We start from the raw sequence: 27,672 nt of genomic DNA, 5'->3' as shown, positions 1-27,672 counted from the left end.
ACTGTATAAATATATATGATGTAATTTTGGTTGCCATCACAACAAAAAGTTAACCTGTAACTTTACCCTAATTTCTCCCCAGTTTCCAATCATTTTATTATTGCTTGAATAAACTCCATTTAATTGAATATTGGAGCTAGTATGGTTAAGAATTTTTATTCCACCACCACCAAATGGTGTAAAGTTAACAAATAACCACTTACTAAAACTGCACGCACGTGCATTTTATGACATTACAATAAAACGTTCTGAAGTGAAACTATGAATAAACTTTGTACTTCTGTTGAGGATTGCCATGACACACTACAATAAAATCACTGCCAATGACACACTGCCATGACACACTACAATAAAATCACTGCCAAGGCACCACAATGAAACTTCTAGAGTCTAGACACTACGGCAACCTGGTACCTGGGATTTATGAAGCCCAGTAACAGCCCACATTTAAAAAAATCAAGTTATCAAGTCACCTGACTGCCCATGCAGGTCAAAATCCAAACTAAAGCTAAAATTCTTATTTACATGCCTCATTTCATATGGCAGAAGGGATGTTGTAACCATGGAACAAATATGGAACTCACAAGTAATCAAAATGATGCCACAGACAGTGACAGTGAAACTGAGGTATTCCAGGAATCTTCATGGAAGAGAGTTAAATTCTGCTGAAACATATGAGTACACAGCCTCATCCACAGCATATATTATGCACAGTTCTTCAGGAGTGCTAAAAGTAGGTCAAAAGTTTTCAGCACCTTAGGGTTTTTTCTCTAAGTATTTACAAGTATTATTACAATAAAAATAATTTCCACTTAAAAGCTTAAATTTGTTTGATTATAACATTTAAACCATACTTGATTTGTGTTTTCCTCCCTTCCTAATCAACTATTTATTGCTTTTGGGACATAAAATTAACATGAGGTACTTTCTGATATTTCTTTAATAAATATAAGTCACAATAAACGAGCTAAACCAGTTCATACTATTTCTAGAACAAGATTCTGGAAAAATTTCCAATTCTAATTTTTTTCAGAACTCATATCACTAGGTGCCCTGCTACTAAGGATAGCAGCATATGGATATATATATATTTATTAAGTGTATTGTGGTAGTGGTGGTGGAAACTGCCGTCAAGGAGCAGCCGACTACGTTAATTCCCCTTGTAATCCAAGATCAAATCTTACCAACATTTATACAGCCTTAAAGTTTCTTTCCTATCCAAATGATCTTTCAGATATAGCCAATTTTGTATTGTTTGTAACAGAATACTGAATTCATTTCCTCCTTCCAATTTCCTTATTCAATAGATTTCAGAGCAGATGTTTACAGCTGTTGTGATTCTGTCCTCTGGGTTCCTTTAGTGACTCATTCGTATCTACAATGGCTCTAAACTGATTTTTTTTTTAAACCCGATGAAGCCAAGACAGTGTTTGCCTCCACAGTGTTTGTCTTTAGCACATGATCCACTCCACTTTCTCTTCTTCACCTATTAATAATAATATACAAAGGACTATAAAAAGTCATTCTCTCCACCTACCCACCCCGATCCAGTGTGCAACTATAAAATATGCAAATTACTGCAATAGCTCAAAACCATGTCCTTTCAGCTAGGGAATGAATACCCATGGATATGATCATTTCTAACAGAATGGAAAATTGAGTACTTGATCCCTACATGCTGAGCTAACGTTGGCTGCCCACATATCCTCTGGACAGGAATTCTTCACACATATTACACCCACAGTGACAATTCAACTTAATGATTCACTGATGAGTATATAAAACCAGACTGACACTAAGGCCGTGCCTGTGATCTATGCTTTCCTGTTACTATCCCAGCCTGAGTACAACAAGCAATCACTCTTCTGCACCTTCTTATGTCCACAACACATACACATAATCCTTCTCTAGTTTCTGTCTGGAATGTGTAAGGTGAGAGAACTGCTGAGATAGAGATGGGAAGGGACTAAATTAAAATGTCCACTCCCTATCTTCAGATCCTTCACAAACAGCACGCTGAAAGGCAATGCAATTGGAACACAGGTATCTGTCACACAACAAACATTCCTCCAAGGCCTGAGAGGATTTAGGTTACTATTCCTTGGAACAGGGCTCTAAATTTCATTATGAAGCCACAAGCAAGTCTTTGTAAAATAAACCTGTGAAAGGGAGCTTACCCACCTTGTTCAGGTATTTCCTCGTGTTTTTATAGTAGCAAAAACATCCTAAGGAACTTTACAAATTCATACAGTGGGATTTTGAGGCACAGGAAAGAGTAAAGGTATTTTAATCTTTCCATCTAAAAGGTCATCTGTCTGGGACGGTGAGGTAGCCACTCTTTAGACAGATATCGCTGCTGCTGCAACAGATTATCGTCAGATGTTTGGTGCATTTTAGGGGGAGATGGGGCTCAGGATGAGAGGGAATCAAAGGGCCGAGAAAATCTCCCCCTATTAATTTTGAGGCTAGCTGGTGATGTCCGTAGGCGACGTCAGGAGGCAGTCCTCTGGAGGAACATGGCCCTGCCCCAGCACCTCCCTTGGCCTTCTTTAAAAATGTAACAGAACACAGATAACCTGCAAATTTAGTCCACACTATCTAGGTCCCTGACAATGGAATCCTAAGGAGAGTTACTCCAGTCTATGCCCATTCATTTCAATGGGCTTAGACTGGAGTAACTCTCCTTAGGATTGCGCTGTGAATCATATATGAATTGATCATATAGTGAGTCGCACCCATCAGTCAATGTAGCTCAGTGCTGTTTTCTCTGACTTGCAGCAGCATTCCAGTGTCTTAGGCAGAGAGGGGTCTTATCCAACATCTTCCACCCAAGGCCCTTTAGCCAAGAATGGCTGGGACTGAGCCTGGGACTGCTCACAACCACGGCATGCACTCTACCACAGAGCCCCTCCCCCAATTACAGATGTTGAGAAGTGTACTATTAGGTTCAGCAGAAGGCAAGAAAACTCACATGGAGTGACAGCCATCTTCCGCTTCCCCACATCCAAAAGAACAGACTCGAGCACGTTTGAAAGCAAGTCATCATGATAAAGATCATAAAACAATCTTGCAAGCCTACTTGCAATGGTCTGCTTTCCACAGGAAAAAAAAATGCTCACAGAATTCATTCCTATCATTTCCTTGCCATCTATCAGACAAGTGTTTATCTACATGCCGAGTATCAATCCAAGGTATGAATCTCCATGGTGATGTGAAGGATTATTCTGTTAGCCTTGTGTTTGCTTTTTAAAAGCACCTAAAGAGAAACTGCAGAATCTCCTTCACCATCAGAGAGCCAAGGGCCTCATGTCTGAATTGAAAAAGCATCCTCCTTTATACACAGTCTGGCGAGATACCACGCCAAAACCCAGGATGCGTGTCAGAAAAGATAACCCTGCTGTCAGCGACATGTTCATCTGCCCAAAATATATTTCCCTAACCTCAGTTCCTGCAACTTACCATTTGCACAATTAAGATGCAGTGAACAAGTGTTCATTAACCACACCCCGTGCGCTAAATACCACAGCAGCCAAGAGAGGAGGCTCAAAAGCAAGAACTGTAAGGCGGCGAAATTAGTGAATACTGCACAAAAAAGCTGTCTGTTTTCAAGAAATGAGTTTCTTATGGCAAATTAGATGGGTTTCCTTTTCCCCCTACAGAGAACATTTGTTTAAGTATAAAATGAATGGCACCCTATTTTAAAAGAGATGGATGGAAACCTTCCAATTTGGATTTACCCACAAACCGGGTGGGGTGGGGGGAGATATGACACTACAGACCAAATCTTATTAGAAGATGGCATGTCCAACCTCATCCCCCCCCCCCACAACCCGGTCTTCCTTCGTGACAGCCGGTCTATCAGTCACACAGCTAATCAGTGCAGGAAACACCACCCCTCCCTCTCGGAAAGCTCCTCTGGATGTGTGGCAGTAATTGCCTTTTCCCATTAGCCCACAGTAACAACGGCTGCCATGGCAACGGGCAATGATTTTAATAAATCCAATCTGCTTTTTTCAAGGACAGCACATGCATGCCCGCAGTGACAGCGCTACAGATTGGGTGTTGGGGGGAGGAGACTGCCTTCGACAGCAAGGTCAGAGGTTTAACATTCAAAGGCAAACACATTCAAAGGCTACGGAAGAGCAAATATTTCCTTTCCTATACATGGAGCAACGACAGAAAATTAAAAGAGTCTAGATCCTTGCGTCACTAATTTCTATGCGTGTGTACAAAAAAAACCAGGCACATGCCAAGGGCCTTTGAAAGGGATGCGGGAACACACAAAGCCAACATCATGAGCTCACACTACTATGTGTATTCTTAAGTTACAGGTCGGCCAGGGCAGACAGTGTGTGTATGCGGTAAAATACAAAATGGAATTCCTTAACTACTCCACATTCAAAAGATAAACATTTTCAAGTGCTATCTCAAACAAAGCAGTCAACATACCTTCCACTAATTCACAAGGAGGCAAAGGTGTTGATACACCCAATACAATCCATGCCTAAATAAATCCACTGCTTGAGTTAGAGGCCTCTGCAAAGCACACAATTTACAAGCAGCACACAAAACTAGATTTGAAGATATGTGTTGCTGCTGTGGCCTAAATACTGGGAAGAGTCAATATCTGAAGCTTATCCAAAGCAGTATGATGTGGAGTGGTTAGAGCAGGGGGGTCCCTAACCTTTCTGAGCCTTTTGGCACCTTTGAAATTTTGACAGAGATGGGTGCAACCACAAAATGATAGCCACAGGAGTCGGGGCGAATCACAAAACGGCGACCACAGGAGGCAGAGACGCACTCAGAGGAAGCCCAAGGGCAGGGGAATAAAGGAGTAATTAAAAAAAAATACAGTGGGAAAGAGGAGTGAGAGGGAATGAAACGAACACAGTGGTGACCACTGCCATTGAAATAATGTTATTTTAATCAGGTCTCCAGTGGCCTATCGGAAGCCCTGCTGGGCAGAAGTCCCACCTGGCCCCACCCATTTTCTAAAACCACTTGCCGGGCGCCAGGAAAGGCGTTGGGGACCCCTGGGTTAGCGTGTCAGACTACAGTTTTTGGGTGACCCAAGTTTGAATCCCATTCTGCTGTGGAAGCTAACTGTAACTCTGGGCCAGTCATAGACACTCTCAGCAAAGGTTGTGAGGATAAAATGGAGGTAAGGAGAACAGTGTAAGCCATGTTGAGTCCCCACTGGGTAGACAGGAGGGGTATAAATGAAATAAATTAAAAAGTCAGTATGATCAACTGACAGTAAAAATAGCAGAAGGGATGCAGACCCTAATCTCTAGATATGATTGCTTCCTAAATATTCTAGCCATTTCCACTACTTCTCAACATTATTTCATTCAGCTTCTACCTTTGCAACTTGACAGGACAGCTCCTTGGGCACTCACTACGTTCCCTGACCTGGACTAGATTTTTATTTTGAGAGAAAACTGTGTTCAACAACTTTTACTCCAGAATTTAACAGCCCAATAGAACATAGTGGAAGCTTCTTAGCTGAAGCCTACAAGGATCCAAATGGAGGGAAAGTGAATTAAAACCCTATTTAAAAAATTTCCCTATTTAAAACGTTGATCTGCTAAGCATACAGATAAGAGTGGCTCATTCAAATAGTTGTAGAATTGCCCATACAAGTTAAAAAGGAACAGAACATATATCCAAAAGTTCTTCTGCCCTATTTCTTTCTCTCAGGAATGTGCAGGCACTCCTCTTCTAGCCCCACGTATTTGATATCACTAGGTACTGCAAACCAATTTGTTGAAGGGTGACAACAAATTCCTAGCTCTAATGCTCTCTAGCCTTGCGACAGCAGAAAAACAAATTTTCCGCTTGAGATGCAGACTAAGAACACCAGAAAGGCTGGCAAATTGACAACCGTTCTAACCATAAAGAACTTGATGATGCTTTTATGTCCATGGCTTTCTTTCAAAATGATAACTTACATTGTTGTTCTTATGATTTCATAATATGGTTTTTACCTGTAAGCTATACCTTAAACAGTTTTCTAGAGAGGCCACATATAATTTCTCTGAGTAGTCAAACTCCAAAAAGTGTGTATGCAGATGCTCCCACAATAGACTTGCTGCTCTCCCTCCTGACTCTGCTTCCCTTCTCACCTCCAACTGCCCTCCCCCATCTGCCTGTCATCTCTTCCCCCTCATTTGTCAACCTACCCTCTCAGACAATGCCAGACCCCCATAATCCCAACCACTGCTCCGGCTAGGGAGAGTCCAAGTGTGCTCCCAACACAACTGCCCCCATGAACCCCCTGAAAAGCTAGGTGAGTTGCCCCCCACTCCTTCACAAGGATGTCAGCTATTACTTCCATGAAATTCCATCTTTCTTCCACCAAGACACTCAAAGTTCACAGGAAGCCTTCCCATCAGAGCCCCAACCAGACTCAGACCTGCTCACCTTCAGAAAGGAGGCTGCATCATGTGCCTTTAGAATTTAAAATTTAGAATTTAAAAGTGTGAATGCCTTAGTTTTTTTAATTATTATTTATTTCCCCAAAAAATATTACCGTATATACTCGCGTATAAGCCGAGTTTTTCAGCCCAAAAAAAGGGCTGAAAAAAGCCAACTCGGCTTATACGCGGGTCAATACGGTAGGGGAGGGGAGGAGGGAGGAGGGAGGAGGAAAACCTACCATTGCCGCCATCCTTCGCTGCCGGCCCACTCGCGTTCCCGCGGCCTGGGAGCGGCCAGCGGGGCCTGCCTGCTCCCAGGCAGGCCTCGCCGCCGCCCCCCCGCTCGCCTTCCCGCGGCCTGGGAGCGGCCAGCGGGGCCTGCCTGGAAGCAGGCAGGCCTCACAGCCGCCCCCGCCACCCCCGCCACCCCCCCCCCGCCTGGGAGCGGCCAGCGGGGCCTGCCTGCTCCCAGGCAGGCCTCGCCGCCGCCCCCGCCGCCTCCCCGCTCGCCTGGGAGCGGCCTGGGAGCGGCCAGCGGGGCCTGCCTGGAAGCAGGCAGGCCTCGCAGCCGCCCCCGCCGCCTCCCCGCTCGCCTTCCCGCGGCCTGGGAGCGGCCAGCGGGGCCTGCCTGGAAGCAGGCAGGCCTCGCAGCCGCCCCCGCCCCCCCCGCCCCCCCCCCCGCCGGCCCGCTCTCCTGGGAGCGGCCAGCGGGGCCTGCCTGGGAGCAGGCAGGCCTCGCCGCCGCCCCCCCCCCCCGCCGCCGGGCCCGCGAGGGTTCCTCCGGCCGGCAGGGGCCTCCTGCAGGGCCGGCAAGGCCGCGCCGCCATCCCCGCCGGGCCCGCGAGGGTTCTTCCGGCCGGCAGCGGCCTACTGCAGGGCCGGGAAGGCTGCGCCGCTGCTTCCTGCCGCCGCTTCTCCTGGTGAGTAGGGGGTTCAGGGGCTCTTCCCCCTCCCCCCCTTGAATGGCACTGGGGTCGGGGTGGGTTGGGGTGGGTTGGGAGGTCCCGGGAAACCAGCGGGAGGGCGACCTGGGGCAGGGGCAAGATCTTCCCTGCGCTCTAAAATGGCGGCCGCCATTTTAGAGCGCAGCTTTACCAGAAAAGGGAATTTCTTATTGACCCTCGGCTTATATGCGGGTCAATAAGAAATTCCCTTTTCTGGCCTCAAGTTTGGGGGGGTCGGCTTATACTCAGGTCGGCTTATACCCGAGTATATACGGTATAAAACATACAACAACATACAACAAAAAACATACAAACCACACAACATAACAATTCTGCCTGTCAATACATCTCTAGGACAAGTTACTGTTTGTGAATCACTGGAATGGGTTTATAAATTAGTTTTCTACAAACAACCCTGCAAATATACCCGATACTAAATCACTTTGCCACAGAAGCTTGCTGGATGAACTTGGGCCAGTCATAGGCTCTCTGCCTTAGCTACCTCACAGGGCCATTGTGAGGATAAAATCAAGGAGAAGAGAACAACGTAAGCTGCTTTGGGTCCCGAACAGGGAGACAAGCAAGATATAAATGAAGTAATTAAATAAATAAAAACAGAAAGTTGCAAACTGCTGTACCCTGTGCTTTTTTACACATTTCACTCATTCAAAAAAATGTTTTGTGTGAATTTTTTCAACGCTCCTCCAAGTTCCCCAGTTTTTCTCATGGAAAAATGGGGGAGGGCTCAGGCTTTTCCACGTGTATATTTGTAATAAACAAAACTTCATCGTAAAAAGCATTCTACTCATTCCAGATAAAAAACAAATTTCCAAAAGACTTTCTTCAGTACCCCCCCACACATATTTCCACAGGAAAAAGTGAAAGATATACATTCTGTGTGAGTAAAAAAATGTCTTTAAAGGTTATTTCTTTCATTAAAAACAAATCATAGGATTTTTTTCCCCAGTGTTCTCCAGAATTTCCTAATTTTTCTATTGGAAAAATTGAAAAAGATGTTGGGGTTATTAAAAAAAAAAGGAAAAAATCTTCTCATCAGTATTCCCTGCATCCTGAATCAACATTTGCTTTCACAAGCGAAGAGACAAACCACAGAAAATACCACATTCGTTTGTTTTACACATCTCCTGCAGACACACAAAATGATAGTGAAACCACTTCCTGTTTTAGAAGTCACAGATTTAACCATAGCCTTGTTCCAAGTCAGCACCAACTCTACATTCCTGGAAAATCAACTTGTGTTCAGAAACCAAACAGTTAGGAATAGTTAATGGAAGTCTTTTTTTTTTTTATCTGAACCCAAAGCTTTGGGAGAGTTATACAAATAAGATACTCAATTTCAAAAGTCCAATACTCCAGCCCAGTATTAAAATGGACTCATGGGTCCTTACAATTCTCAAATCGCATCTAAAAATGTAGAACAGAAAGACAGCAGACACAAAAAGAATCCATACATACTGATCTGAAGTAGAAAAACATGCACTAACAGTTTTCTTTTGTGCTTAAGGGCAAGGCTCTGTCTTATATTTCATGAAATTCTATGTTCACAAAGGGAGCACGTGCTCCTATATTCTGTTCCTCACTTTAAAAGTCTGGCCGAACCAGCAACCAACTCGGGGGAAATAATTAAAAAGGTAAAGCCTTGGAGCTAGAAGCTAAAATGCTTTCAGTTTTCCATTTCCCCCCCTCAGAAGTAGGCATCGCTAACTGTAGGAAAGCCCCCATCCCTCGGGGAGAGAAAATAACATCCACAGACACCAAATGATATGCCTGCCATTGCAGTTACAGTATCCTACTATCCCACATGGTACTAAATCAAGTCTAAATGAGAGCTTGGTGGGGCCGCACTTCCAGGCATACCCCCTGATGGTAGTAATTACTTTATTTATCTGCAAAAGCTTCCTAAAATAAGCAGACAGCAGAAAAGTGTTTGCATCTCCAGCTTCAAGGAGTCTGAGGCTGGGTCCAGATCTCAGGACCTCAAACGCCTCTAGGGAAAGAGAATATGTTGATATTACAGAGAAACATTACGTAAGATTGTTTATTTAGTTCTCTTCTGTTAGAATACAGAAAGGAATTTGAGCATACACTGAAGGTTGGAAACGGGCCTCAGCCATTTCCCCTTGCTTTTTATAGTACATCACTAAATATACTACAGACGGGTGACTTTCAAAGCTAAGATAGCCATAATGGGGGGGGGGGGAGGCACTTTATCCTTTTCATCACCATACCCAGAAGAAGCCTCCCAGTTATTTCTTGCATTATCCCTTCCCTAAGTAGAGACAAAAATCAACAAACTAGAATATTTGCAAACAATCAAAACTGAACCTCTATTATTCTGCCCACGACACCCAGAAAAATACCTAGACATGTGCTTCCTGATCAGCCTAGATATGAAGACAGTTTCTATCAGATTATATCATTACCTACATCAATGCCTAAAACTTTTGGACTGAAGATTTTTACGTAGATTGAGTACATTCCAGCCTCACTAGAGATAAGCTCCAACATATGATCACTAGAGATATGCTCCAACATATGGTTAGATCATAAGAATATCACTTGATATAATATCACCATCTTAGCTCAGTCCAATCCACTTGGAATATAGCCTACCAGACACTGGTCATCTGCTTAATTCAAGCCACACATCCAAGTAGAAAAGAGCAAGAGTCCAGTAGTACCTTAAAGACTAACAAAATTTCTGGCAGGGTATGACCTTTTGTCAGTCACAGCTCACTTCTTCAGATACAGCTAGAATGAGAGTTTGTCCCTAAATATATAGGCAAACGTCCCAATGAGAGAGAGCAAATACTGCAAAATATTGGACTATATCAAGCGAAGTCCCACAGAGAGTTTTGCTGCAAGTCAATATTTAATTGAACTATTCAATAGGCAGAACTTTTTCTAAGACAAAGGTGGAGAATGAATACCCTAAAATAGGAAAGTAGGGGAAGCTCAGAACCATTGGGGAGGGGCCGTGGCTCAGTGGTAGAGCATCTGCTTGGCATACGGAAGGTCCCAGGTTCAATCCCTGGCATCTCCAGTTAAAGGGACTAGGCAAGTAGGTGATGTGAAAGACCCCTGCCTGAGACCCTGGAGAGCCACTGCTGGTCTGAGTAGACAATACTGACTTTGATAGACCAAAGGTCTGATTCAGTATAAGGCAGCTTCATGTGTTCATGAGCACAATTGCTTGTGAAGCCTACTAATAGGCTTCACAAATACAATTTGAACCAAGAACACTTTTAAAACTACACATTTGGTGCAGCTTCAATAGTAACAGAGCATTTGTCTTGAATCTAGAAATGATTTTATTTATTTTTACGGGGGGGGGGAGGATGAAAAGGGATGGGGGAGTAAATTAAATCCAAGAGTTCAACCAAGTGGCTCTAATCCTTGAGTAGAAGAATCGTCTCATGACAACTGCACTTCAGAGTGACTTCAATGCAACTATAAAATGCAGCTCAACAAAACGCTCCACCGAACTGGAACTAGTTGCCTCTAATTGGCCCACTCACGTCATTGGTGGATGCTCTTCTGATCCCTTAGAGGCAATCACTCAAAGGATACGTTATGCATGCAACACAAGGTGTAACCAACTAGTACTTGAACGAGTGAAATTAAAAGACTGCCAGACTCACCCAAAATATGCACTCGTCCAATTCGTAAACCTCTCCAAAGGGTTGGTTCAATCATCACAAGAAATCTTGGGACTTTAAGTAAACTATGGTTAGCCTAATCATCTGAACACCAGTATGTCTGGGCTAGTAGGGCAGTCAAACAAAGATCTGAAACCATGCCTTGAAGTAGGTTTATTAACCACAGCTGTCTTGAGTCCACTTGCAGAGAAAGACTGTGTATAAACATTTTAAAACAACCATGGTTCCATACATGGTACAAACGCAGATGTCCCAAATTGTTATCTAGCACTGCTCTCACCCCAGCACAAGCCAGGATCCCAACCAGGTCTTTGTGGGGGGAAAGAGAATGAAAGCAGCAGTTTGAGGCAAACCAGTATTTGAATGATCATATGTTAGCCAAGCCCTGGTCTCACAAGCTAACCATAGTTTAAAAACCAAGCCATGGTTTTCTATTACGTCTCAACTGAGCCAAATGCTCAGACACCCCTTTTAGCAATTTAGTTTAGACAAAACAGCACAAATCTTGTCAAACTGCTGAATCAACAATCTTTTTAACATTGGTGATTATTTACCAGCATTTCTCATACCACCTCTGTCAGAGTTACGCAAGTCTACCAAGGATTGTTTTGTGAATGGTGAAGGTGAAAGGTTGAGATGAAAGTCTGAGCACAGCCACAGATGTTAGGAAACGGTTAATGCAGAAAGCCAAGAATGTAAAAACCACAGATTATCAACGATACCCTCTCAATACTAGTACTGCAAATGGAAGTGTGAACTGCAGATGTTTTTGAAACAGAATCTTTACATGAGCACTGAAACAAGAGACAGAAAAATGTAGATAGGAATGCTAGATTGAGGAGCTATATATAAGCATTTTAGTAAAGTCTTCAGGAACTTCAGTGAATAAATGGGCCATATTTTAAAAAGTCTTTGCCTTAAACTAATTAATGGCTGGCTCAAAATTAACTTAAAACTTACAGTGCATTCCTAAGGAGAGTTACTCCAGTCTAGTGCATAAAGGACCTGTACATTTTAAGCAGCAAATTAATCAACTTAATCTTTAGTTTGTTTAGAATAAATGGTAAGAGCAAACTTAACTAAGTAAGGGCACATTTGTTTATTTCTAGAGGTCAATTTGATTCTGATATATTATTCCACTATAACATAAAAAGAAAATATTAAAAATTGTCTTTCCTTCCAACAGTGGGAGATAACAGCATAACAAAGAAAAACTCTCAGAAAGGCACCTTTAATGAGGATCTGGTAATATTGCTTACATTTTAATCTTTTAAAAATGGCGGATGATTGATCAACTGTTGCTTTTATCAGCTAGAAGCCCTCTTTTTTCTTCTTTTTCTTTTTGCCCTGACCTGGATAGCCCAGGCTAGCACGCTCTTGTCAGATCTCAGAAGCTAAGCAGAGTTGACCCCAGCAAGTATTTGGACGGGGGACCACCAAAGAATACTAGGGTTACGGCATGGAGGCAGGCAATGACAAACCACCTCTGCACGCCTCTTGCCTTGAAAACCCCACCAGGGATCACCATAAGTCAGATGTGACTTGATGGCAAAAAAAACCCCACACTTTTAAACCATTTAGTTTACAGCAAAAGTAACATATGTAGTTCATGGACTGAGGTGCATTTTCCTTTTTTCCGAAAGCCCAGATAAATGGAAAAACAATTCTCTTCCCCTCTACCAATTATCATCAAAGTCTACTTCTGAAAGTCTTTCACACATGGGAAAAGCTTTCAAAAGCATCTCAGGTTTTAGAGATGACAAGTATATAAAAGTATTCTAGAGAAATATGCACAAGCAATAACGTTCCATCATGAGAGATTGTGCACGTTCTTTTTAGCATAAAACGCCTTTCTCACCTCATAAACAATATATGTAGCTAGCACAGTTATTCCCTACAGATAATTTCAAAATGTTCTCTACTAATTATCTCAGCATGATGACCAGTTGTACAAACAAATGAATCAAGAAATGCTAAATTGCACATGCTCTATGAACTGCTTTCGTCCTAAACCATGCTTTTATTCCTTTATAAAGGGTCTGATAACTACTTTTCTAGAGGCTCATCCACAGGTTATAAGCAGAACAATGAGATGTAAAGCTGCATCATAAAGAGCTGAGTGAATTTGCCATTTTGTTTATTCCATTCTTTTAATTTAAAATATATACAGTCTTCTAACCTATGCCACTGCAAAGATAAAGCTCAAAATGTTTAAGTGCTGCCTGTTATGACTTCAGAAGCCTGAAATTTAGGCAGATGGAAGTAGTTTTCAGAGTCTTCAACAGCTCCCTGCCCCGTCCTCATAGCTACTATTCCAGAGGCCATGACCCCTACAATCCCTCATGCCCACCCACCCCACTTTCTTCTCTCCCTAGTCTCCATATTTTTCTCCTCCTTACCTCTTCCCCTCAGGCCTTGCCAAAACTCCAGGTACTTTGGAATTCTGCTACGATTGATAAGAGAAGTGGTTGATTCATAGAATTGGAAGGGACCACCAGGGTCATCTAGTCCAACCCCCTGCACAATGCAGGCAATTCACAACTACCTCCCCACCACACCCCCAGTGACCCCCTACTCCATGCCCAGAAGATGGCCACAGTGCCCTCTCATGATCTGTCTAAGGTCATAGAATGCTACAACCACTTTTTTTTTTTGCCGGTTGTACTGGGTTTTTGTCAGCACACATAGTGCCCATATATACTCCTTACCAGAGAGAGGTGGAGGTATGTTTGTGTGAGTGTGTGTGTGTTTGTGTGCTCAAGTATCCTTGAGCTACTGGATGAATCCTCAGAATTATATTTCCAGGAATTTAGGAAGAATTTTCTAACAGAGCAGTTCCTCAGTGGAACAGGCTTCCTCGGGAGGTGGTAAGCTCTCCTTCCCTGGAGGTTTTAAGAAGAGGTTAGATGGCCATCTGTCAGCAATGCTTATTCGGCATTATGGTGTGAGAACGGAATTCAATTCTTTCAAGCAATTCTTTGAGAAGCCTTCTGAAACTTTTCAGGAAGAGAGAACAGAAAGAAAGCACTTCAAAACCAAGTTGAAAACTTTTAGCATAGAATGAATGGATCGTTGTGGCAGGTAGAACAGAACAGCGACAAACTGCAATAATAAATGTAGTGGAAACCTATCGGACTAAGATCTGGGAGACCCAGGTTTGAATCCCCACTATGCCATGGAAGCTTGCTTGATGACCTTGGACAAGTCACACACTCTCAAGCCTAACCCACCTCTCAGGGCTATTGTGAGGATAAAATGGAGGACAGGAGAACAGTGTAAGCTGCTCTGGGTTACCATGGAGGAGACTAAGCAGGGTATATAAATGAAGTAAATGAAGCCCAGCTGTGGCCCTTCTTGGGCCCCAAAGATCTTGCCCTGATAACATCTAGATTAGATTACTACAATGTGCTCCACTTGGGGTTCCCCTTGAAGACTGCCCAGAAGCTACAATTGGTACAAATGGACCGCATGGTGACTTGCCTGCCTGGTGCGAAGGTTGCAGACATTACCCGTCATATAGGTAGTCTGGTAGATAGTGCTGGGGAGGAGCCAGTGGTTGTGGTGCATGTTGGCACCAACGACGTGGGGAAATGTAGTCCGGAGGTCTTGGAATCCAAATTTAGGTTGCTAGGCAGGAGACTAAAAGCCAGGACCTCCAAGGTAGCTTTTTCAGAAATGCTACCTGTTCCACGTGCAGGAGCAGCTAGGCAGGCACAGTTGGTGAGTCTCAATGCGTGGATGAGACGGTGGTGAAGGGAAGAGGGCTTTAGATTTGTAAGGAACTGGGCAACATTTTGGGACAAGCCGGGCCTATACAAAAAGGATGGGCTCCACTTGAACCAGGATGGAACCAGACCGCTGGAGTGTAATATAAAAAAGGTGGCAGAGCAGCTTTTAAACTGAACCTGGGGGGAAAGCCAACAGGAGCTGAGAAGTATCCGGTTCGGGCAAACTCAGTGCATACGGACAAAGGGAAACTTGCTTCAGATTGCCCACATAGGAATTACTTAGACATGAAAGGGAATGGGGAAAAAATGATGGGTAGGCACTTAAAGATGCCCAAAGGCACATGCCAGGCAAGTTGAAAGAGAGAAACAGTGCGGAGGTGTTTCTATGCTAATGCTAAAAGCCTCCAAGCAAAAATGGGGGAATTAGAGTGCATGGTTTTAAGAGAAAACATAGACATAGTGACCATTACAGAAACCTGGTGGAGGGGAAAGAACCAGTGGGATACAGTCATCCCTGGTTACAAACTGTATAGAAATGACAGGGAAGGGCGTATTGGAGGGGGTGTTGCTATGTATATCAAGGAAGGCATAGTGTCTAATGAGCTAGAGACCATAAAAAGGGCAGACTCATCCACAGAATCCTTATGGGTGATGATTCCAGGCCCCAAAGGAGATTTAGTACTGGGGACGTTCTATCGGCCCCCTGACCAAATGGCTCAGAGTGATCTTGAGATGAAGAATGAAATTAGGGAAGCATGTAAAGGTAATGAAGTAGTAATAATGGGAGAGTTCAACTTCCCTCATATTGATTGGATAAATGTATGCTCCAGACAAGCCAAAGAGATAAAATTTTTAGACATCCTAAATGACTGTGCCCTCGAACCGTTGGGTCATAGACACAACCAGAGGGGAAGCGATCCTGGATTTAATACTCTGTGGTGCTGCCGGTGACTTAGTGCGGGATGTGGATGTAGTTGAGCCAGTTGGCAATAGTGATCACAATGGCATCAAATTTAATTTAGATATAAGTGGGAAAGTGACTGGGAAATCTCATACAATTACCTTTGACTTTAAAAGAGGGAACTTCTCTAAAATGAGAAAACTGGTAAAGAGGAAGTTGAAAGGAACAGCTAAAAGGGTTAAATCTCTTGAAAAGGCTTGGGGGTTACTCAAGTCCACATTACTAGAGGCTCAGCTAGCTTGTATACCGCAGGTCAGGAAAGGTAGTAATAAGTCCAAGAGGTCACCACCATGGCTAACGGGTAAGGTGAAGGAAGCAATTAGAGAAAAAAAAGTCTTCCTTCAGAGACTGGAAGGTTTGCCCAAACGAGGCGAACAGAAGCAAACACAAACTTGCACAAACTTGCACAAAGGAAATGCAAGCAGATAATTAAAGATGCAAAAAAAGATTTTGAGGGGCTTATTGCTAAACACATCAAAACAAGCAATAAGAAATTCTTTAAGTATATTAGGAGTAGGAAACCAGCTAGGGAAGCAGTTGGACCACTGGATGACAATGGGACTAAAGGAACTCTAAGGGAGGATAAAGCGATTGCTGAAGAACTAAATGAATTCTTCTCATCTGTCTTCACTGTTGAAGATACAGGGCAGATTCCTTCTCCTGAACAGAGATTTTGGAGAGGGGAAAATGAGGAACTGAGGCAAACAGTGGTAACAAGGCAGGAAGTCCTAGAACGTCTAGACAAACTGCAAACTAACAAGTCACAGAGACTAGACAGAATTCATCCTACAGTTCTTCAAGAACTCAGATGGGAAATTGCTGAACTTCTAACAAATATATGTAATATGTCCCTTCGATCAGCCTCTGTACCAGAGGACTGGAGAATGGCCAATGTAATACCCATTTATAAAAAAGTTCCAGGGGGGACCCAGGAAATTACAGGCCAGTTAGCTTAACGTCTGTTCCGAGTAAATTAGTGGAAAGCATTATTAAAGATAGAATTGTCAAGCATATAGAAGGGTAAGGTCTGCTGGGCAAAACCCAACATGGCTTCTATAAGGGTAGGTCCTGTCTCACTAACCTATTAGAGTTTTTTGATAGCGTCAATAAGCATGTGGACAGGAATGAGTCTGTGGATATTGTGTATTTGGATTTCCAAAAAGCTTTTGACAAAGTCCCCCACCAAAGACTGCTAAGCAAACTTCATAGTCATGGGATAAGAGGACAAGTCCTCTTATGGATTGAGAGATGGCTGAAAAATAGGAAGCAGAGAGTAGGAATCAATGGTCAGTTCTCACAATGGCAGGATGTGAGCAGTGGGGTGCCTCAGGGATCGGTGTTGGGACCGGTGCTTTTCAACCTGTTCATCAATGACCTGGAGTTGGGGTTAAACAGCGAAGTAGCCAAGTTTGCAGATGACACCAAATTATTTAGGGTGGTTAAAACAAAATCGGACTGTGAAGAGCTCCAGAAGGATCTCTGCATACTGGAAGAATGGGCATTAAAATGGCAAATGAGATTCAATGTGAGCAAGTGTAAAGTGATGCATATTGGGGCAAAAAATCCCAATTTCACATATACACTAATGGGATCTGTGCTGGCAGCGACAGACCAAGAAAGGGATCTTGGGGTGGTAGTGGATAGCTCAATGAAGATGTCAACCCAGTGTGCGGCTGCTGTAAAAAAGGCAAATTCCATGCTGGCCATAATTAGACGAGGAATAGAGAATAAAACTGCTGATATCATACTGCCCTTGTACAAATCTATGGTGAGACCACACTTGGAATACTGTGTACAGTTCTGGTCACCACACCTAAAAAAGGATATTACAGAGCTTGAGAAGGTGCAGAAAAGAGCAACCAAAATGATTAAGGGACTAGAGCAACTGTCCTATGGGGAGCGGTTAGGACACTTAGGGCTGTTTAGCTTGGAAAGAAGGCGGCTAAGGGGAGACATGATAGAGGTCTATAAAATTATGCATGGTTTGGAGAGAGTGGACAGGGAGAAGTTTTTCTCCCTCTCCCATAATACTAGAACACGGGGTCATCTGCTAAAGCTGGAGAGCGAGAGATTCAAAACAGATAAAAGGAAATATTTTTTCACACAACGCATATTTAAATTGTGGAACTCCCTGCCCCAGGATGTGGTGATGGCTGCCAGCTTGGAGGGCTTTAAGAGGGGAGTGGACATATTAATGGAGGAGAAGGATATTCATTGTTATTAGTTAGAATGGATACTGGTCATGCTGCATACCTATTCTCTCTAGTATCAGAGGAGCATGCCTATTATTTTGGATGTGGTGGAACACAGGCAGGATGGTGCTTCTGCAGTCGTCTTGTTTGTGTCTTCCTAAAGGCACCTGGTTGTGAACAAACTGCTGGACTTGATGGGCCTTGGTCTGATCCAGCAGGGCTTTTATTTTCTTCTGTTCAGAATGCTGCAGCCAGAGTGCTGACTGGAACAGATCATAGGGACCATATCACTACAGTCTCGGTCCACCTACACTGGCTTCCAGTTTGCTTCCGGGCTCAATTCAAGGTGCTGGTATTGACCTTTAAAGCCCTACATGGCCTGGGATCAACATACCTTAGGGACCGCCTTCTCCCATATGACCCTACCTGTTCACTCCGGTCATCCTTGGAAGCCCTGCTTGGGTAGGCCTGCCATATGAGGCTAGATGGGTGGCAGTCTGGGAAACGGCTTTCTCCATCATGGCTTCAAAACTCTGAAATTTCTACCCCAGTGAGATTCATTTGTCTCCCTCTATAGCTGTCTTTCACCAGAAGGTTTGTGTTTCATCTGGAATACCCCAGTAATGGTTACAGGCCTTTCTTCTACAGTTGTGTACATGTTTTAATGGAATTTTATAATTTTAACTGTATTTTGTTTAAATGTTTTTATATTTGATGCCTTGTGGGCCATGACTGGGTGGAAAGGTGGCATAAAAATATTTTAAATAAATAAATAAATAAAACTTTGCGGAGCTCTAAACTTCTTAGGAAATGCTGATTTCTGAACATAATATGGATATACATCTCTGTGTTTATGCATTGCACTGATTGCCCTTACGCAAAAGGCAAAGACACCAATGGTTCTGGTGACGCTACAGAAATCCAATTGTGGTTTAAAATAAAATACTGCTACCTTTTCCCTGTGTCTAAGTGGCATACAAGAATGCCACTCTGTGCACAGCAGTTTGTACATGCAAACCAAGACATTATTTGGCGCAAAGATTATATGGTGTACATACGAGAAACATAACACCTGTATGCATATGTACCGAGCATGCGGCATGATGATGCAAAACTAGCCTATACATGGACAGAACACCACAGTGGTGCTATTTCACAATGGAAGAAATGCAGCATGAGGATTACTAACAGCCCATTTCTGACCCTCAAGGACGAAAGTCCTTTGGAGGCCAGGAAGAGGCTGCGCCGGCGTTGGGGCCCCCCTGCGCCAGCGCCCGTGCCACTTATGACGCGCAGAGTGGCCCCGACGCCAGCGAGGAGGCCTGGATGCCAGTTTCCTGGCGCTGCGGCAGCACCACCCAGGAACACCAGCTGGGCCTTCTTTTGGCGTCCCACCAGCACAAAGCCCTGCACCGGCATCCTGGGAGGCGTTCCCGGGGCGTGCCAGGAGGCAGAGCTGCCAGTAGGCAGCTTCCTGTCCCCTTTCAGCCCGGCAAGCCAGCAGGGAGAACAGCGCTGCCGCACCTGCTTTTTTACAGGTGCAGCCTCACTGTTCTTGATGGGGCAAAATGCCCCGTTTAAAAAATAAAAAGCCTCCAAAAGGCTTTTTAAAGCCTTTTGGTGGCCGGGAAACAGCTTTGGAGGTGCCGTGGCAGCACCTTGGCCATGCCGTCCCTGGCCGCTGAAAGGTCGGGAATGGGCCGCCAATGTATGAATGAGCCCTGGATGAAAATGCCCAATCCTTCTCAGGATTAATGCAGCACATCTGTCTTTTAACACGGCTGGGGGAGGGGGAATTGCTGAGGTCAGACATCATGTTGCAGCCGCTGCTTTGCCTTCTCCTCCCTGGCTAAGAGAAGCAAGCCCCAGATTCACATCACGGCCATGATCGGATTTGTCCCAATCCCAGCTCAAGCAGCTTTATGCCACCCCACTAACAAGATCAGGACTGGCCAAACAGGATTTATCCAGGCTGATCAGAGATGGATTAGATAATGAAACCCTAACTGCATAAAGCTGCTGCTGGTAGGGATAATGAATAACGAATGACAAATAAGAAGTATATGGCCATATGCCGCACACACACCCAATTAGTGTTTTGATAATAAATGACTGCTTTCAGACCTCCTCTATGCCCGGAATGGAAAATGTTTCACATATACAAGTCACATTTTATGGCGAAATGAATATCAGTGATTGAGTTACTGTAACTTTACAAGTTGCCTCCATACTGTCAATGACAATCTAAAATGTGACAACAGTATATTAGAAATCACTGCAAGAATAGCAAGGTCCTGTAACCTTTTCAGTGAATGTAGACATGGGGTCAGGAAGCTAATGCAATATCTAGAGAACAAAGATGTTTTTGATTTGCAGTGGCAGGAGTTCTATATTTCAAGTTACAGGAAGTGTTCTGCCAGCAAGCCCTGATCAAGGATTACTTATGTTCACACTGCACAGTGTTTTACATTAGTTACTACCAGAGTTGGCGTAAATCAGCGTGGACTGGATATGTACATAACACCACTCTTTTACCACATAAGCCTCTTTGCTCATGGATATATTTTTCCATGCACCATAGCAGTTATGATAATATTTGTAAGCCTACATTTAATGACGACTCTGATGGTACAGCTATTATCAGAGAATCCGATCACCAAGGATACATTCCATCAATGGCATGAGGTAGAGTTCAGTTCCTTACTTACTCCTTAGGTAGAATATAAGTGGCTAATGGCATAATCCTGTTATCATATCTCATCATAGGGTTTTCGAGGTAAGAGGTAGACAGAAGTGGTTTACCATTGCCTTCTTCTGCACAGTACTAATCAGGGTTAGCTGAAGAGGCACTGCCGTTGTCTATGAAAGATCCTCCACCAATGTCACTTTCCACTACTGCTGCCACCCAGTAGTTACCCTTCAAGGATTCCTCCACCCCATCACCACTGGAACTGTCCATTCTCTTCTGCTGAGGTGGCTGTTGATCCCTGAAGGGTGTGGACGCACCTTAGTTTGGTGTCTCAGCTGTGACCATTCCACCTTGAGTGACTTTGCTAGGAGTTTAGCCTCTTGACAGAGTTTAAAGTCCTTACGGTATTGCTCTCAGCTTCACTGACACATAAACCCTTCACAATGTTAAGGTGTGCATCCAGGAGGGGAATGATGAGACAGGATTGTGTCATTCACCTATATTCTATCTAAGAAGTAAGTAAGGAACTGAACTATACCTCATGCCACTAATGGTACACCACCCTTGGTGAGCAGATTCTCTGATAACAGCTGCACCATGAGAATATAACTGACTGAAGGCACAATACTAGGAACATCTATTCGGAAGTAGGGCCCACTGTGCTCAAGGGTACTTACTCTTAAGTAAGTGTGCATAGAACTGTATCCTGGGGGTGGGAAGCCAACAGTGGCCTATGTTGATGACATACATCTGGGGCCTTTATTCTCAAAAGCTCATACAGTTTGACTCAAGGAACAGAAGAATCTGAATACACACCCCACACCCCAAAAAACCAAGACTTTTAATCCTTATGGATAAAGTAGAAAAATATACCAGTAATGGTTAACATATAAAAGGTTCTGTCAAGGCAATCAAAACAGACAAGTTAAACTGTAAGATGGTTTCAAGCCTATACGCTTAAAAACTAGACTACTGTATAAGACTATTGGAGTACTGCAGGATATGACTTATCTCTAGTTTCATACATCTTCTCACACAGATCCCACCACATATGCTAGACACACTCGTGGCTCCACGCAACCGAATGTTTTCTATTTTTAGCACCACATTTTGTTAAAAACTCAGAACATTTTCCTGTGGTTGTTAAATGGTGCCTTTGTTGTTGTTTTTTAATCTGAAATTCTTGGATTCCTAAGCAGATCTACTCAGAAGTCAGTCCCATTTGATTCAGCGGAGCTTACTTCCACAAAAGTATTCCTAAAATTACAGCCTTAATCACTTTTGTGGCAAGCACAAACCACAGTTTGTTGTTTCCCCTGAATCGCACAGTATTATTCTCTTCCTTATAAACCAGGATCCCAACTCCAGATTAAATCATGAGTTGGAATCTTCATTCAGAGGGAAGAGAAAGTGTCAGTTTACAAATTCCAGAGGAGTAGCTGTGTTGGTCAGTTGCAGAAAAAACAAACAGGAGTATTGTGGAACCTTAAAGACTCCACCAGGTTTTGTGGACTAGAGGAGGAGTCATTAAAAAGGGGGGGAAACCATTCATGCTGCTCTGAAGGAGACAGGATAGATGTAATAAAATAAACATATCTAGCTTCTAGTCCACAAAATTTTATGCTAGAATAAAAACTTGTTAGCCTGTAATTTGTGATCCAGACCTAACAATAAGCTAGTTTGCTATAAAAGTAAAAATGATCAATTTTTGAGCCTCAAGTGAGGGGAGGAGGAAGGGGGGGGAGGAAGCTCAAGTTTCAGCATTTGTGAGGGTCATTCACACCTCAACAAATCACTGTTTGTCATTACATGTGAATCATAGTATATTCCATATAAGGTCAAAATAACTGGTATATAATATAAGGCATTCATGAAAAGAATTTGCAAATCCTCTGTGAACTCAGCCTACTGCAATAATTTTCCCACTTCACTAGAAGTGCACACCTATGCCTTAAATGTTTGTGACAAATTAACAGCTCGTGATCCACAAAGCAAACTTTAATAGTAAGCTCTCTTGCTGAAGTGTCCGATACAGATTTAAAAGACTTCTATTATAAACAAACCCCGATTTAAAAAAAACAATATCTATGAATAATTGCACACGAGGAGACAACAGCACACAAAATGTGCCAAATTCTAGAGAACTGCTGTGTTAGTTTGTCTGAGAAAGCCTGTATCTTGCCAACTTTGGACCACCAACAAGAGCTATACAGGCACTCAGAAGTTTCATCAGAAAACAGCAAATGGAGATGAATAAATCACACTGTTTTCAAAGAGCAGGGACACATTCAGTGTCAGAAACAGCAGCAAGCATTGAGGCCACCCACTTATTTGCCCTGGCAAAGCTCAGCTACATAATATATTTCAGTTATTAAATATAGTTTCAGTGTAGTTTTTTTTTCTTGCTCATAACTTTACAGAAGGAAGAATGTGAATCAGTTACAGATAATAAATACAGTGACCAGGAAGACAATCTACCACATGAGAATCCAAATAGATTCAGTATAACATACAACCAGAAAAGAAAATTCCTTAGAACAAATGCTGTACAAATGCTTCTAGAAACAAAGGGTGCCAGTAAGAGACAACACTCTTTCTATCCTGCTGCATTGGCAACTCCAGAATAATTTTCAAGAATCCCCTCTACTCGTTACAGCTCTGCGTAGGCATCATCAAGAAACACAACTGCAAAAATAAGAAAGCACAGCTATCAGTTTGAAATATATAAGCCAGTGACCAAAAAAATTGCATTGACTTCTTCCATTTAAAACCTGTTCTACCAGGTTACTGCTCTACGATGTAGTCTAGCATACAACACAAGAAGAGGCCATCCAGCAGTTCGGAGAGGAGGGAGATACTACCAGTGACAAGTGTGCATTTGAATGAAGTAATCCCTAGTTTATTGTACTCACATGTACTAGACCCATCTGAACTCATATTGTCTTTGTAGTCAGATCCTTAGCAAACAAGGACTTGTCACCAGTCATCATCCCCAAAATCCAATTTGGGAGTTTGACTACAAGTGATCTGTTTCATATATTATTTGCAAGGGCAGGGAAGCTAATATTTGCAATATTTAATGCATAAATAATGGCATATTCAGTTTTCTTTATTCTCTCAACTGCCAACATTTCTCTCTGTACACTAAAAATCCCAAACTCAGTTTGCCTCACACCTATGGTATATCCATACCGAGACATTTTCAGGGGATTGTACCAGGAACAACTACTACAGGCAAAATCACAGATTAGATCATTTCCAGTTTTTTGTTCCTAGAAAGAGAATGCATCATTAAAGCAGTACTCTCTTTAATGTTACTCGCAGCATCTGTACAATCATTATGAGAAACAGTTGCACTTTTTCACTGGCTGAGAAACGCTGAAACCTCAGGTCACTTGAAATAACAAGTTGAAATTATTCCTAATCAGAGAATTCCTAATCAGAGAATCTGCTCCTAAGGAAGGTCAAAAGCCTGGAGCTTACCCTCACCTAGATCTATATGAGTAAGCACCCCACCAGCCATTTAAATCATCAAGCACCACTTTCTTGCAAGTAATTTCTATGGAAAGAAAGCATAAAAACATCCCAAGAAAAAAGCTGCACAAAGTCTGACACACACTGTCCTGAAAAGAAACTGGCTTGTGCATTTGATATTTCCAAAGAGTCTTGGTGCCTAAAGCAGATTAGCAGAGGAATAAACACAAACAGTTCCAGAGATGGCCAGAAGAGGTTTATTTGTTTTATTTAAAAATATTTGTATTCCACACTCTTGGTTAATCACAGTCGAGTTCTACACCATATCTTTGTATTTATAAACATTGCTTATTTGTTAACATATAAAATAAGACAAATACTAAAAATGGGAAATAAAGAAAAGGTCATTTACCTGTGCTTGTAAATGTCATTTTTAAACTCGGATACACTTAATGGGGGAGGGAAGGCGGAATAGTATAGCCCAAATTTATCAGAACTCAGAAGCTAAGCAGGGTCAGTACTTGGATGGGAAACCACTAAGGAAAACTCTGCAGAGGAAAGCAGTGGCAAACCACCTCTGCTTCTCACTTGCCTTGAAAGGCCCTTGTGGGGGGCTGTCATAAAATCAATTGTGACTTGATGGCATTTACATATGTACACTTAATAGAGTTAAGAATGATGCAATTGGTATTGGAACAGTCGCTAGTGATTATAATCTATATAAAATGCCTTACAAAACACAGAAATATTCTTTCTTCACCCACCTGCGTTTATGCTACATGCCTGATTAATGTGCCAATGACTGCAATCCACAGCCTCATACTTGGTAGCAACCACTACTTGCAATGGCAAGAAGGACTCTGCAAAAAGACCAAACTGTTTTCCCAAACAGAGCCAAGAAAGGGAAAACTTCACCTGCATGCAAAGAGCTGCCACACTGGGCTCTGGAATAAGCATGTCAACAATCCGCCCTATTTAAAGGACTATGTCCTACAAAACCACAACTCAACAGACCATAATGAATCTCCCTTTCCCAAGAGCATCACAAATTACTGACAACTGATACCAAAATTTCATGGCAGACCCTTATTTTTTAGGCCAGCAGCCTTCAACAATGTCCATAAATTCAAGGCAACTGTTCCTTCCCTCTCAGTTGCAGAATCCATGAATGCTTGTAAAGTGATTTCTTAGGGCTAACTGACACGCAAGATTTCGGTTCTGTGACTGAAACTCCAGATATGTAATTTGGGGCCTAAATGACAGCTGGAGGAGGGAGGGACTCCACCAAGGCTCTGGAGCTGGGGAAAGGGATTCCTATGTCATTTCCTTAATCAAGCTGCCCCCCTAGCTGCACCAAGCCCCAGTAAAAAAAGGAAAAAAAATACAGGTACCCATACTGTGCCCAGCTTTCTACCAAACTTTTTACCTGGAGGTACATTTTTGATCCAGGAAACATGCCATCTGGCCCTTATGAGGGCAGAAAGGCAGGGTATAAATTTTGTACAAATGAATCAATAAATGTCAATGGGTTGAGGATTAACTATCAGCAGCCCTTCGGTAGCTGTATTTATACTTTGACTAAGAAGCACACTAGCTGATCTGGCCGAGACCTGAGTGCGAACAAACCCTGTATGTCATTTTTATGAGTGAGCCTCCCCCACCAAGCACAGAGAATGAAGCTCCAGCATTAGTCACTCTGATTGCCCCCATATATAAAAGAAATCAAACATTGCCTCATTCAGACACAGGAGCAGACAAGACTGAAACAACTTCCTCAGCTACACATGTGCTGTGAAGGATATAAAGGAATAGGAGACCTCACAAACTTTCCTGTGGACATATCGATTAAAAAAAAAAAAACCTTCCTTGGACTATAAGCAGGTACCACAAACTCCCATACATATACTGTCCCAAATCAGTTTTAATCTCTTTCTAGGATCTTTGCTAACTCTCCTCTTTTAAGTTTAAGGATGGCTTCCCAGCACGTGTACAGGCAAGGCCAAAAAAAAGAAAGAAAGAACGCTTGAGTAATTTGTCACACATGATGGTCTACAAACAATCCCCTTTCCCCCAGACTGCTTTTCCACGCAGGGATTTTTGTTATGCCTGAAGCAGCGTGCCCGGTCTTAGTCACGCCTGTCTCTCAGTTGAAACTACCTCCTAGAATGGTGTTCAGTATAAAATGGGAGGAGGGCAAGTTGATGTATGCCGCCCTGCGCTCCTTGGAGGAAAGGCGGTACGAAGATAAGATAAATAGAAAATAGTGGGCCTCTCTGTGTCTGTCTGTCCTCCGAGATCCGCCAATTATGTGTCTGCCAGAGCCCTTCCTACGGTCCTAACCAAGCCCAGAGAGGACCCGGCCCAGTGGGCCAGCAACCTCCCGAGGCTTGTACACACAAAGCTGTGTTAAACTGAATCAGACCCTTGATCCATCAGAGTCAGTATTGTCTACTCAGACCGGCAGCGGCTCTCAGGCAGAGGTCTTTCACATCACCTACTCGCCTAGACCCTTTTAACTGGAGATGCCGGGGACTGAACCTGAGACCTTCTGCATGCCAAGCAGAGGCTCTACCACTGAGCTAGGCCCTTGTCCCAAGCTTCCTGCCATTGAACACACAAAGCTGCCTTATACTGAATCAGACCCTTGGTCCATCAGAGTCAGTATTGTCTACTCAGACCGGCAGCTGCTCTCCAGGGTCTCAGGCAGGGGTCTTTCACATCACCTACTCCCTTTAACTGGAGATGCCGGGGACTGAACCTGGGACCTTCTGCATGCCAAGCGGATGCTCTACCACTGAGCTAGGCCCTTCCCCAAAACGTCCTGCCATTGAACACAGGAAGCTGCCTTATACTGAATTGGTCTTATACTGATGGACCCTTGGTCCATCAAAGTCAGTATTGTCTACTCAGACCCGGCAGCGGCTCTCCAGGGTCTCAGGCAGGGGTCTTTCCCATCACCTACTTGCCTAGTCCCTTTAACCGGGGATGCCGGGGATCGAACCTGGGACCTTCCGCACGCCGAGCGGATGCTCTACAAACTGAGCCACGGCCCCTCCCCATTCCAGCGCGGATGCCCTCCTGCCGCGCGCGCGCACCACGCGCAGGGCCTGCCCGTAGGCAGCTCGTGGGCGCGCGCTGCTGGCCGCTCCAGGCCACCCGGGGGCCGGGCTGTGGCCGCGGGAGCCCCGCCGCTACCTGCATGCCGCCGCCTTCGGCCGCCTCCGCCTCGGTGCGCAGCCTCTTGCTCTGGCCGCTCTCGGCCCCGTCGCCTCCGGGCATCGGCTGCTCCAGCTCGGGCTCCCGCTTGAGCCCTCGAGGGGCTAGTCCGCCGCCGGCGCCGCCGGGCAAGAGCTGCTGCTGCTGCTGCTGCTGCTGGACGCCCTCCGCCATCCGAGCCGGACCCCCGGCCGCCCCGCTTCCCCTAGGGGGAGCCGCCGCCGCCGCCCGCGTCGCCTCACAGTCACGACTCGTCGGCCCCCAAACCGGTGGCGAGAACCCAGCGAGCGCCGAGGCCCAGCTTCGACCCGGTCCGCCCGCCGCACGGCGAGGAGGAGCGAGGTCTCCGGGCAAAGGCGACGGCGAACG

At 44.0% G+C, this 27,672-nt stretch overlaps 1 protein-coding gene across 10 annotated transcripts in view; it reads right to left on the bottom strand.

Moving 5' to 3' along the window:
- Window positions 1–27,498, bottom strand: part of RBFOX2 (RNA binding fox-1 homolog 2) — a 228,669-nt gene extending 201,171 nt beyond the window's left edge. For all 10 annotated transcript variants that reach the window (XR_008933229.1, XM_056845889.1, XM_056845888.1 and 7 more), the window contains exon 1: window positions 27,283–27,498. Coding sequence is in view for 9 of the 10 variants with exons in the window: in XM_056845889.1 (XP_056701867.1) it covers window positions 27,283–27,477 (195 nt within the window). In the remaining variant the exon portion in view is untranslated. The remainder of the gene's footprint in view (window positions 1–27,282) is intronic.
- Between the last annotated feature and the right edge of the window lie 174 nt (window positions 27,499–27,672).

This window comes from Euleptes europaea, chromosome 3 (assembly GCF_029931775.1).
Source record: "Euleptes europaea isolate rEulEur1 chromosome 3, rEulEur1.hap1, whole genome shotgun sequence".
NCBI lineage: Eukaryota > Metazoa > Chordata > Lepidosauria > Squamata > Sphaerodactylidae > Euleptes > Euleptes europaea.
This window is presented reverse-complemented; position numbering and strand designations above follow the sequence as displayed.